This window comes from Lepidochelys kempii, chromosome 7 (genome assembly GCF_965140285.1).
Source record: "Lepidochelys kempii isolate rLepKem1 chromosome 7, rLepKem1.hap1, whole genome shotgun sequence".
Taxonomy (NCBI): domain Eukaryota; kingdom Metazoa; phylum Chordata; order Testudines; family Cheloniidae; genus Lepidochelys; species Lepidochelys kempii.
In genome coordinates, this window is record NC_136386.1 from 45758626 (window position 1) to 45771779 (window position 13154).

Below are 13154 nucleotides of genomic sequence, written 5' to 3' on the forward strand. Positions count from 1 at the left end.
GGGAGCTTGTGCTTTAAATATTCTAACAATAATTATCCATAATTTTGATATTTTAAAATATGGTGAATTAACTTGCTTTTACATTTGTACTCCATTTTCACAAATACTCTGTGTGCATGAGGCACAACTGAACAAAAACAACACACAAACACTTCTTACCAGGGTTGGTCTATAATTTTTAATCCCGGTGTGAGACAGCGTTAGCAGGATAAGCATCCCCAGAACACTGGGGAATAGAAGAACCTTACTGGCTGAAGGTGCGCTAATGATAGCTGTGAAGATTAAAACTGCACAAAATCCCTTCTTATCATTGAGCTTCATTTTTTCCAAGACACACAAGGCTAAATCTTGCCATATGCTGCACTGGTGCACGAGACAGTAAAGAGAGCCTAGAAAGCTTACCCCTTATCTATGCAGCAGGAGAGAGAGAATACTGGGAAAATTTTATGCAGCCTCAATGCTGGCCAACACTCCACAGCCCCAAAGAGGCATGATCTGCTAGCTAGAGAGCAGAGGCAGCACAGAACCTAGCAAACAGAACTGAAAATGGGAATTTGAGGGGGAATTTGCAAGGCAGAGTTTGGAGGAGGGCATGAGTGGTATTTTTGTGGGGTGTTTTTGCTTCTTGACAGGAGCTTAGGAAGTGAGGCTACAGAGGCAGTTCTGCTACAGAACTGAAAAATGGAAGAGATGTTGAAAATGACTGGAGGTAGAATCTGCAGGATGTATATCATTCTGGAGTGGGTACCTGAAAGGTGCTTTGTTTTTATGAAGTTCCGGCTGAGTGGTTTGATGGAAGAGAAGATCCATGGTTTGGAGATGCCGCTAGAAACTGTGATTGAGTATTGAAGAGTATTTGAGTGAATAATGGAGGGAAGGAGACAGGAGGCTAAAGGGAAACCTAAACACTTGTGGATACATGATGGACCAGAGAACTGTGAGGGTAGACTGCTGAATGAGGGGAGTGGCCAGTAGAAGTCTGTGGCTATGACAGCAAAGCAGAGGAAAGGACTGGCTACCAAAGGAGAAATAGAGCTGAGGAACAGGTTCAGTGAGTTGAAAAATGAAGGGAAGAGGCAGGCAGTAACAGAAATGGAAGAGCAAGGAAGAAGAGAAGAACTGCTGGTTCCCTATAAGAAGAGGGGGAAAGACAATGGAGATAGCCAGAGTTTGGAGCCCTAGGAGGATAGGGAATGATGAACAGAAGATAAGAAGACTTGCAGCCATTAAAAACAGAAGGGGGATGGACAGAGGATCACACCAACACCAGGAAGAAGTAGGTCTAAGTGACTGTGGACTCCCTATTAAGAAAAAGAGGCTTGTCCCCAGAGCTGATCCAGAGAACAAAAAGTTGTACTGTCTGCCAGGAGCTAAGATTCAGGATGTGGACCTAAAGCTGAAGAGAATCCTAATGAGATTAGGAAAGAATCCCCCAATAGTCCTTCACTTGGGAACAAACTATACTGCTAGATTCTCTCAGGAATGCACCAAAGAAGACTACACCCAGCTAGGGAAAACACTTAAAGATATGGAAATAGAAATTACCATATCTGAGATGGAAGCTAAACTCAAACACCTTGATGGGACCAAATGGGGGCACCCAAATAATCTCCATCTGAGAATATTAGAGGAACTGGCACATGAAATTTGTAAGCCCAATAGCAAGGCTTTTTAATTAATCTGCAAACTCAGGGATCGTATCCTGTGACTGGAGAAGAGCAAATATAGTACCTATATTTAAGAAAGGGGAGAAAAAGTGATCCAGGAAACTGCAGGCCCATTAGTTTGACCTCAATTGTATGTAAGGTTTGATAACCAATTTTGAAAGAGAGAATAGTTAAGGACATAGAGGTAAACGGTGATTGGGATAAAACACAACCTGGTTTTCCAAAAGGTAAATCGTATCATACAGCCTTATCTCTTTCTTTGAGGAGATAACTAATTTTCTAGACAAAGCAAATGCATTAGATCTAATCTATCTGGATTTCAGTAAAGCATTTGATACAGTTCCACATGGAAAATTACTAGTTCTATTGGAGAAGATTAGGATTAATACGAGAATCAAAAGATGGGTAAGGAACTGGTTAAAGGGGAGAATACAATGGATCAATCTGAAACATGAACTGTCAGCCTGGAGGGAAATTACTAGTGGAGTTCCTCAGAGATCGGTCATTTTCATTACCGATGTTTGCACAAAAAGTGGAAAGTCATTTGCAGATGACACATAGTTGGAAAGTACTGCCAATACAAAGGAGGAACAGAATATCATACAAGAAGATTTGGACAACTTTGAAAACTGTAGTAATAGAAATGGGATGAAATGTAGTAGTGCAAAGTGCAAGGTTATGAGTTTAGGGACTAACAACAAGAATTTTTGGGGACCTACCTGTTGGAAATGAGAGAGGAGAAGAAATACTTGGGTGTATTGGTTGATCACAGGATGAGCTGCCAACGTTAGGTGGCCATGAAAAAAAGGCTAATGCAATCCTAGGATGCATCAGGCGAGGTATTTCCAGTAGAGATAGAGAAGTGTTATTACCATGATACAAGGCACTGGTGAGACCTCATCTGGAATACTGTGTGCAATTCTGATGTCCCATGTTTGAGAGATGAATTCAAATTGGAACAGATGCAGAGAAGGGCTACTAGGGTGATCAGAGGAATGGAGAATTTACCTTATGAAAGGAGACTTAAGAAGCTTGACTTGTTTAGCATAACAAAATGAAGGCTGAATGGATATATGATTGCTCTTTACAAATACATCAGAGGGACAAATGCCAGCACAGGTACCGACTTCTTCTGGCACAAGTGGGTGCTCGACCCCCCCTCTGTCCCCGGCCCAGCCCCGACTCCACCCGTGCCCCACCCCCATTCCAACCCCTTCCCCAAAGTCCCTGCCCCAACTCCGCCCCCTTCCTGCCCCTATTGGACTCCTTCCCCAAATCCCCACCCCAGCCCCACCTCTTCCCCGCCTCCTCCCCTGAGTGCGCCCTGTTCCCCCTCCTCCCCGCTCCCTCCCGGAGCTTCCTTAGAGGTTTTTAAGGTCAGGCTTGACAAAGCCCTGGCTGGGATGATTTAACTGGGAATTGGTCCTGCTTCGAGCAGGGGGTTGGACTAGATGACCTTCAGGGGTCCCTTCCAACCCTGATATTCTGTGATTCTATGATATTTACAATAAGCAGCATGCTCTAGCCAAGGAAATACACTATTTTTTTTCAAAGGAGTAAGTAGCAAGATATCCCCATCAGTTTATAGCTCCCCTTCAACCATCCTGCACTGTGCTAGCAGTATGAGACTAACTGGAAATACAGCTCTGGTTGACATCTTCCCCTTCCCTCTCTCCCCGTCCCTCTTTCTCCCCACTCGGCATGCATGGCCACATATGTAAAGGGCAGAATTTTTCTCTTAGAACTTTGCTTATAAAATATGATCTTTGCTGTCGTTAGAAGTGTAGCTGCCCATATGCATTTATTTTAGCTGTACTTCTATATTTCACTGTCTGTCTGCATTGCTATCATAAACCTCAATTTTTGAGATTTCCTCTCTCAAATCACATAGGACAGAAATCTTCCATGCAAGGTGACAGGTATGATTCATATTTTCTTTTCAACAAAAAAAACAACCCTTTTTTAATTCTCTAAATTGATTTTAAGTTATAAAATTGCAAAATCAGAATTTCTCCACCTTTACCTTTACTAAAAAGTGTCTTTTCTTTTCTTTTCACAATGGCTTTAGTGTCATTTGACTTAGGAGTGATTTCATTTTGAAAATTTGCTACTGAGAAACGAAGTTGAGTTTTTTATATTTTACAAAACTTAGTAGTAGAACAAGCCACCTTATTGTATAAGCAAACCTAATAATGCTGAAACATTTCCTCACTCAAACATTTCGGAGTATGCCACCATCACTAGGATGGAGGCCATAGTTTAATTGAAGGGAAAGAAAACATGAAAAATTTGAATCCACAGCTGTTATATTAAAATAACATTAAGGGTCAAACATAAGCCTCATAGCTGTTAGATTTGGAACTGAGGCTACTACAACATCCTGTTCTCATCTTCTTAAGTCTAGTGATTGTAAAATGCCTGGGGTTTTTTCATCTTGGGTCATCAAATGAAGTGAGACGACTGTTCCCTCTTACTAGGAACAATAAGGATGAGTTAAGTTACAATTTTATTTAGAATCTCTATAGGTATCTTTTTCTCCTTTTAGTATTACTATGACTTTTTTATATTTAATATAGTAACAGAACCAAAACCTCATAATTTTCTAAATATTCCATGAATGACAACTATTTAAATGACTCTTAGACACTGTTTTCTTCTTTGAGTACTGGTCCCTGTGTGTATTCCATTGTGGGTATGCATGTGCTCCATGTGCCTGAGAGAGAGAGAATTCTTGCAAGCAGTGTCCGTTGGTCCGCTCCTGCGCCCTTGCCATCCTCATGCTTTGCACCAAGAATATAAGGGGCAGGGTGAACTGACCACCGCTCCAGTTCCTTCTCTACCATGAATCCAATCATTATCTGAAGCAGAGGGGAAGGAGGGTGGGTAGTGGAATACAGATAGGGGCCACACATCTCGAAGAGCTCCAGTTACAACCAGGTAAGTAACTTCCCTTTCTTCTTCAAGTGGTGGTTCCTGTGTGTATTCCACTCTGGGTTTTGACAAGCAGTAGTCCGAGAGGAGAGTGTGAGGATGCAGAGTATGGCTGCTTGTAAAACTACAGCCCCAAAGGATGTGTCAGCGGAGGAGTCTTGGAACAAGACATAATGCCTCATGAATGCATGCATGGGATTCCATATAGATGCCCTGCAAGTGGCTAGCAGACAGTGCGGGGCAGTGCGGCAGAGCTGCCTAATTTCCTAATATTGTGTAGTACTGCAGCTCATAGATTTCATCTCAAGTAGGGTGTGTTAGGATCAAAGCGTTAAATACATGTTTGAAAATGACTGTTGACAGAGTTCCAACATAGTTTCCTCACCAAGGTAGACAGTTGATTTTTGTTTTTTCTTTTATAGAACTCTGCTAGCCAAAACATAACCTGTCTGTGCCTAATTTTTCTTCATCCATAACCTTCCCACCTTTGTAAATCAGATTTAAAGATGGAAGGAGTTAAATACGTGAAAAATATTATTATTTATTATTATTTGTGGGGTGTGTTTGTACGAGTATTTTGCAGACCTTCTTTAAGGTCAAAAGTTGTGTTATTTGTTATTTGTTGTGTTATTTGTTTCAACTTCTATTTTTTTCCAATTTGTTAGGATCTCAGCAGCAAGGATACGAAGAGAGACTTGTACATAGTTGCACATGTAATTCGAATAGGTACAGTATGGTTTGCTAACTAATTTTTTTTTATATTAGCTCAAAATGAAAAATATTTTTAAAACCTATCTTATACTGAATTGACGCTGTGATCAATTTAACCAGTTAGAAAGCTCCATCACAGACCCTACCTCTTTGTAGAAACAGAATTTCAAATCATGGCATTATACATAAGTGTTAATACATTTTAGTAATTGCTAGACAGTGATTTTCTTGATCTGGAACACAAGACTTGGGTAAATACCCATTTGGAAAGAGAAGATATCAGTTTTATCATGTACCCTTCTAAACTTTGCACACAAGATGTAGGAAAGGGGGAGATAAAGCTCACTTTTTGGAGAGGATGTCAGCGTACCTGGTCATTCAGAATTATAAATCATTTGCAGATGGATAAATACAGGGAACTCTTTTTTGTTGTGTGCCCAGTGACCATAAATGGCAATAGCAGCTTTTGAGACACACTGTTAGCAAAAAAACCTGCTTAATGGGGATGCATTTAGCCAATGCCAAGGTGTTAAGATATCGGTGTTTTAATTGAGAAGAGGCCAGGTAAATATTTCTTGTATTTGTGTAATGTACAGTATTTTATTTCTAGTTTTTTCAGGCTGTTTAAAAATCTCATCTCTTAATGGGACAATAATTTAATCAGAATAATAGTCAGTCTACAGAAATGGCCCAGTTAAAAAGTTTCTATGTAACAATTGACTGCATAATTCATATATAGAAGAATATGAAAAGAGGGACACAGACAGTTCTGTACTGTAGTTTATACTGTATGTATGTATACACACTCACATAGAGACAACAGAAAGATAGGAGCAGAGAGAGCAACTGCATGTTAATTGCTAACCAAGCTGTCTGTTTCAGGTCGCATGCTGCTAAATGATTCCAAAAAAGGCCCCTCCCACCTACATTATCGTCGCCCCTATGGCTGTGCAGTATTGAGCATCATGGATGTACTTCAATCAATCTCTGAACTAAAGGAAGAAAAAGATTTTGTTCTCAAAGTTTACACGTGAGTAACTCACCAGAGGGAGAAAGAAACTGAGTGAGCGATTAGTATAGGTTAGGTGTCTTAATACTACATGAATACGCATGTGCCACAAACCAGAGATTCAGCACTGAGCTATAAATGACATGTAAAGGACTTATAATTTTTTGTGAGTTCCTCTCCCTGACAGGTTAGCATGACCTGCTCTCATGCGTACAAACAAATAATCTAAATAAATCTCTTACAGAAATGTGCAAGTGTGTGATGCTTACATTGATGAATTCTCCAGCCTTCTAATTCATTTTACTTAGCTGGCTGATGCTAATGCTGAGCTCTTTAAAGAATAACCATTGTACCCCACTTTTTAGATGTTTCTTTTCATAGGGAAGCAAACTTGGGGATGAGGGGGGAGAGCATGAGCAGGGAAATTTCTACTTACCCTTGCTTTTTCGTACAGCTGCAAGACAGCTAGTGAGCCTGAGGGAGATATACTAAAACTACATGCAGCTTCATTTTAAAGATATGATGTTTCAGCCAGGTTGCATGACAAGAAGACACATTTTGGAATATTCCTTGAATATATATCACTGGGGAGAATTCATAAACTGTTCTTTTTCCTGTTTCTTACTGATGTTGCTCTCAGTGCTACTAAGCGTAACTTTTAAAAGCTTAAAGAATGGCTAAAGCAGCATTCTGCGATCTGGGGGTGAGAGAGAGAGAAGTCTAGGTTTGGGCACGGGGGTGCAGGGAAGAGGAAAGGAGCAGTAAGGGTGGGGAAAGCTGCATGACCATAGATCCACTCTGAATGTCCACTACAATAGTGCTGCTGTGACTAAATCATTTGGCATCTCTTTGAAAAACTACATTCCCTCCCTGCACTTGAGGCTGTTTCCTAATGCACATGGCTATAGGAGCCACTCATGCATACCCGACTACAGTTTTAAGAAGCACATCATCAGCTGAAGCTTTGTCTCTGCTCCCACAAAAGAGTACGTCTTCAGGAGCATGTGTCCAGGCTTACAGATTTCTGATGGACACCCCCACTTCTGGTAAGGGGAGAAACAGGCAGGAGGGTGGTGGCCAGGAAAAGGCAGCAAAACATAAGAGAGCAAAAATGTATGAAAATGGAAAGCAGAAAAGGCGGGGGGAGATGAAGGGGTAAAAAAAAGCATGTAAACAGGGAGACTAAGGGGAAAAAAGAGAGACTGGACAGAAAAAAGCAGAGATCCTGCCATGCCATAAAGGGTTGTGGGGGCTTCCATGGAGCCCATAGACCAGTCTATCGCATATAAATAAAAGCCGGGGAACCACTGGGTTAAAGACTGAAATGTTGACTGTCTTTCATAATATGAGTGAAGACTTTGCTGATGGAAAAGCATGAAAAGTTCAAGCATATTTCTATTGCTCAGTCAAGTTTGTATATTGACATCTTATTTTGAACCTTTAATATGCAGTTTACTTCTAGCTTTAACTTCAGTGGCATCATCTGCCTTTGACCTGCTTAAGATAAATCTGTCAGATTCTTCAGGCTAAACTGAAATTGTCTGTTTGGCTTCTATTCACAACTGCTCACAGAGGCTGCTTTATTGGATCAATATTGCTTTCTGATGGTTAATTAAACAGAGAACATTGCCAGTTATTTCCTCGGTGTACTGGGATTGTTCATAGACTGTCACTTTGCACAGGAGATCCACTAGTAGTTTACCTTCATCTTTTGAAATATGCTAATCAGATTAGTGAATAAATACCCACACACACCTGACCCAAGACTTACTTCTACCTGCACATTCCCATCAATATTCAAATTCCATTTCATACTAGTGTTTGAGTGACAGACTTTTTGAAAACATGCTGGCAGGTTTAATTGCCTTAAAAGCAACCGTGAGCTGTTCTTTCGCCCCTGATAGATTGTTTTGCAATAACAAGGATTAGTATTTTAGCTGTTGCTTTCAAAGGTTTACAGTTTGAAATATTTTTAATTTTAAAAGGTAAAATACTCAGATTTTCAAGATTGAAGGTGCTTTCTTGTTTTAGGAGCATTAATAGAGATTAAAATATATGTTTGGTTTGGGAATTATGGCAGTAAATTCAGATTATTTTCAAAGTGATTTGCTTGCAGTTCTGAAATTCTTTAGTAGATCTGTGTGGGATTGAAATCTACATGTACTTTCAGTCTGTACAAGCTATGCCATGCATTTGTTGTTGAAGGGCTCTGTTAACACTAGCTGTAGGAGAAATGATAGATGGATCTTGTGTTGGGTCAGAGGTTTAGGTGTCAAACAAAGTAAGGCTTTTGTACTGTTTAGCAGCTGATGGTCCTGCAGCATTCAGTAAGGATGCTGAAAATTGGCAAACATAAAATTTCTTCTGGACAACTTGCTCTCTGAAACAAGTGAGAAAATATTCATCAGTTCTCACAGTCACCACTCATTTAAATAACAGAAAATGTGCAGTAGCTCATGCCAGCTTCCATTAAAGCAGATTCAGTCACTGGTGCACTTCTCCTTCAGACATGTGTGTCTTTTCAAATACCTTTTGTTTAGATTCAGTTTTGTGTTCTTGTGCACTGTGCCCACTTCAGGACAAAAAGCTATTCATCTGTATTAGTAACTAAGGGCCAGATTTTTAAAGATATTTAGGTGCCTAAAGGTATACATAGGAGCCTAGTGGGATTTTTCAAAGCTGCCTAACTCCCATTGGGACTTAGGCACCTGGAACTTTCAAAAGTGCCTAGGTGCATACATTCAATGGGAGTTAGGCAGCTTTGAAAAATCACACTGGGCTCCTACCTGCATCTTTAGACACCTAAATATCTTTGAAAATCTGGCCCTAAAGCATTGTCTGCGTTTATAATGGCATAATATAACTTTAGGAACCATAGTATAATTGTATACTTTAAACTGTATACCTTCCTTTCAGTCTATCAGCAGTTTATGTATCTATTAGAAAGTTGTGAATGCCAGAAGGAAGCTAGATTTGAAGATAAGAATTCTAATTTCTTCTTCCTCATTTAGCAGAGACACCACCAGTAGTACAGGATGAAGTGCTCTATCTTGCTCTTCAAAAGTATCAGGATTTAGAATTTAAAATTTCACATGAAGAATTGTGCACTCTGTTTAAACATAGTCTTATCCTAAATGTACATTGAGACTTTGGTTGGTTTTTTTGTTTGCTTTTTTTTTTAATAAAGCACTATACAATATTAAAGTAAAAAATACGAAAGTTGCAGGGTCAGATGTAGTATCCTGATGGAATCCTCACTATTTTACTGGTGGATTTTATTGTTTTCTACTCCCTACGTGGGCTGGCATACCATAATTGAATTGATGCTTACACTGTACCTAGAAGTATGTGTCATAGCATCCAGTGTTGTCATTTCTCTTGTGGTGTATACTGTTTCTTTTGACCTACATTTTATATAGTCTATATTATAGGATACTTATATTTCTTTCATATTGCAGTAACCCTCATAAACATCACTGTTTAACATGGTACAGATTACCCCTCAGACCTCACAATTATTTAATTTCTTTTCTAAATTTTAAATGAATTTTTTTACTTATGAAAGATGTTGAATTGACAGCGCTGGGAACTGAAGTCCTCTATTTAACCACAAATCAGATAAAGCATGTTAGGCACTTCCCTACACTGCCAACTACTTCTGTGCTTCAACAGAGCTCCCATAAGTTTCTTTTCAGAATTCTATGTGAAGTACTAGTAATACATGTAGTGACCTAGCCAGATCCTCCCTACCTATGACCAGGTGCTCACGCTTTTGCATACCCAGAATGGCCAATTCTTGTCTATATGCTGTTTCCACAGCCACCATCACCCCACCCTTCAGGCTGCAGCTTTGCAGCTTAAATTAATTCCCTGAATGGACCAAGCAGCCAGAAGGTTGTGCATAAAGTTAACTTTTCCATGGAGAGAAAAGGGGAAATCATTTGGCCCCATTGACTGCAGAATCAGACAGAACTGCTGTTGGGAAATAAGCACTCTGGGTGCTGCATTAGCCATATGCATCTGGGTCAGGAAGAGTGGCTGTGTACATTTGCATGGCCCTAAGGTCACTAGCCAGTTTCAACCTTGGCCATAAGGGGCCATTCTGGAGCAAAAGTGTCATATGGTTCTTGGTCTACTCAAGATAGTTAAGTCCCAGACAGACTGCGAAAAGCTAAAAAAGGATCTCTCAAAACTGGGTGACTCAGCAACAAAATGACAAATGAAATTCAGTGTTGATAAACGCAAAGTAATGCACACTGGAAAACATAATTCCAACTATACATATAAAATCATGGAGTCTAAATTAGCTGTTACCACTCAAGAAAGAGATCTTGGAGTCATTGTGGATAGTTCTCTGAAAACATCCAATAAATGTACAGCGGCAATCAAAAAAGCAAACAAAATGTTGGGAATCATTAAGAAAGGGATAGATAAGAAGACAGAAAATATCATATTGCCTCTGTAGAAATCCATGGTACGCCCACATCTTGAATACTATGTGCAGATGTGGTCACACCATCTCAAAAAAGATATATTGGAATTGGAAAAGGTTCAGAAAAGGGCAACAAAAATTATTAAGGGTATGGAGGCTGCCATATGAGGAGAGATTAATAAGACTGGGACTTTTCAGCTTGGAAAAGAGACTACTAAGGGGCGATATGATTGAGGTCTATAAAATCATGACTGGTGTGGAGAAAGTAAATAAGGAAGTGTTATTTACCCCTTCTCATAACACAAGAATTAGGGGTCACCAAATGAAATTAATAGGCAGCAGGTTTAAAACAAACAAAAGAAGTAATTTTTCATACAACACATAGTTAACCTGTAGAATTCCTTGCCAGAGAATGTTGTGAAGGCCAAGACTGTAACAGGGTTCAAAAAAGAGCTAGATAAATTCATCAATGGCTATTAGCCAGCACGGGCAAGGATGATGTCCCTAGCCTGTTTGCCAGAAGCTGGGAATGGGCAACAGGAGATGGATCACATGATGATTACCTGTTCTGTTCGTTACCTCTGGGGCACCTGGCATTGGCCACTGTCGGAAGACAGAATACTGGGCCAGATGGACCTTTGAACTGACCCAGCCTGGCCATTCTTATGTCTCTCTGCCCAGACTATCAAGCTGGCCAGTTTGGTGGAGATTTTATGATGTGGATATCTGTGTGCTAGGAGTTAGACTGACACTACCAATCCATTGCAAATACTATAGATGCCACTAGATGGTACTAACTTTCAGTCACTATCAACTTGGGGTGGATTCAGTCCAGTGACCTAAAGATGAAAGGTCTATATCTCATTATCTATCTATTCCTCCTTTTTTGTAAATTGCAGTTAAAGAGTTAAACGAGTGAGCTTGTTAACCTATTTTGCTCCATCATTACTCTTTGGGTGCATCCTCCCAGGTCCTTTAAGTTTAACTTAACACACACAGGGACATAGAATTTCTGTGTTCCAGCAGTCCATCTAGTCAAGCAGTCCATCTGGTACTGTATTCTGTTTACAAATGGTCAGAACCAGAGTTAAGAACCTTGCAGCAGGCATATGTGGAATAATCTGACCCACATATAAGTCTCATCCTGATTTCTGTTAGTTAGTGATTGTCTTAAGCTCTGAAGTACAAAGTTAATATCCCTTCCAAAAGTTATATTTTCATTAATAACAACATCTCTCGATATTCTTGATATCCATATAAATATCCAATTGCTTTTTGCATTTTGCTGATTTCTTGGTCTCAACAACTTTGTCTAGCGATAAATTCCACCGTTTAACTACATGTTGTATGAAAAAACATTTCCTCTTAGTAGTTTTGAATTTTCCACTTTTTATTTAATTGAATGTTACCTTATTCTTGTGTTACACACACCGTGCAGGCCTTTTAATAGAACAGTGTTCTGTTTCTGGATCTTGACCTTTTCCCCACTCCGAGACAGTTGGGCTGCACCTTTCTTCCTCATATACTAAAGGAAGTTCAGGCTTAACAATACTCTTTATGCCTTCATGGAAGATTCGCAGTGTTCTCAGCCACCATTGCATTCCCCAATCCTGGAACTGGTGTATTATGGACAGATCCCCTCAGCATAAGTTAGAACAGTCTGAAGGCCTCATATCAGCAGTCAGGGTGGTGCTCCCAGTGTAGAGGAAGCTGTGGGTGGGAAAATGAGAAGAGACTATGTGATAAAGAAAGGATTTCTTGTAAACCCTTGATTAAAGAATGAATGAGGTGAATTTGTGGTGAAAGTAGGTGTAGGAAACAGCCTTGTGGCAAAAGTAGCAGCTTGGGTTGAGATCTAGTGTGGGCACCTTCTACTGTTTAGGAGTTGTCTGGGGCTGAGGGTGGGAGAAAGCTTTTCCTTTGCAGCTAGGGGAGAAGCGTGTATAGACACAGGGGAAAGAATTGTTGCCTGAGTAGAGCAAAAGTTTGTTTTGTGTTTCTGGTTTGGCTGGAGCCTGACAGCTTTAGCTTGTCTCAGGGTATGTCTACACTGCAATTAAATACCCATGGCTGGCCTGTGTCAGCTGACACGCACTTGTGGGACTCAGGCTAAGGGGCTGTTTAATTGCAGTGTGTAGATCTTCAGGCTTGGATTGGAGACTGGGCTCTAGGACTGTCAAGGTTCCTCCCCCACTCTGAACTCTAGGGTACAGATGTGGGGACCTGCATGAAAACCTCCTAAGCTTACTTTTACCAGCTTAGGTTAAAACTTCCCCAAGGTACAAATTAATTTTATCCTTTGCCCTTGGAATATCCACTGCCACCACCAAACTCTAACTGGGTTTACTGGGAAACGTAGTTTGGACACATCTTTCCCCCCAAAATCCTCCCAACCCTTGCACCC

General features: G+C 40.3%; 1 protein-coding gene across 11 annotated transcripts in view; it reads left to right on the forward strand.

Moving 5' to 3' along the window:
* DOCK3 (dedicator of cytokinesis 3) overlaps positions 1–13154 on the forward strand; it is a 585647-nt gene that overhangs the window by 394307 nt on the left and 178186 nt on the right. For all 11 annotated transcript variants that reach the window (XM_073352483.2, XM_073352491.2, XM_073352484.2 and 8 more), the window contains exons 11-12: positions 5264–5324; positions 6192–6339. In XM_073352483.2, the coding sequence (XP_073208584.1) occupies positions 5264–5324; positions 6192–6339 (209 nt within the window). The remainder of the gene's footprint in view (positions 1–5263; positions 5325–6191; positions 6340–13154) is intronic.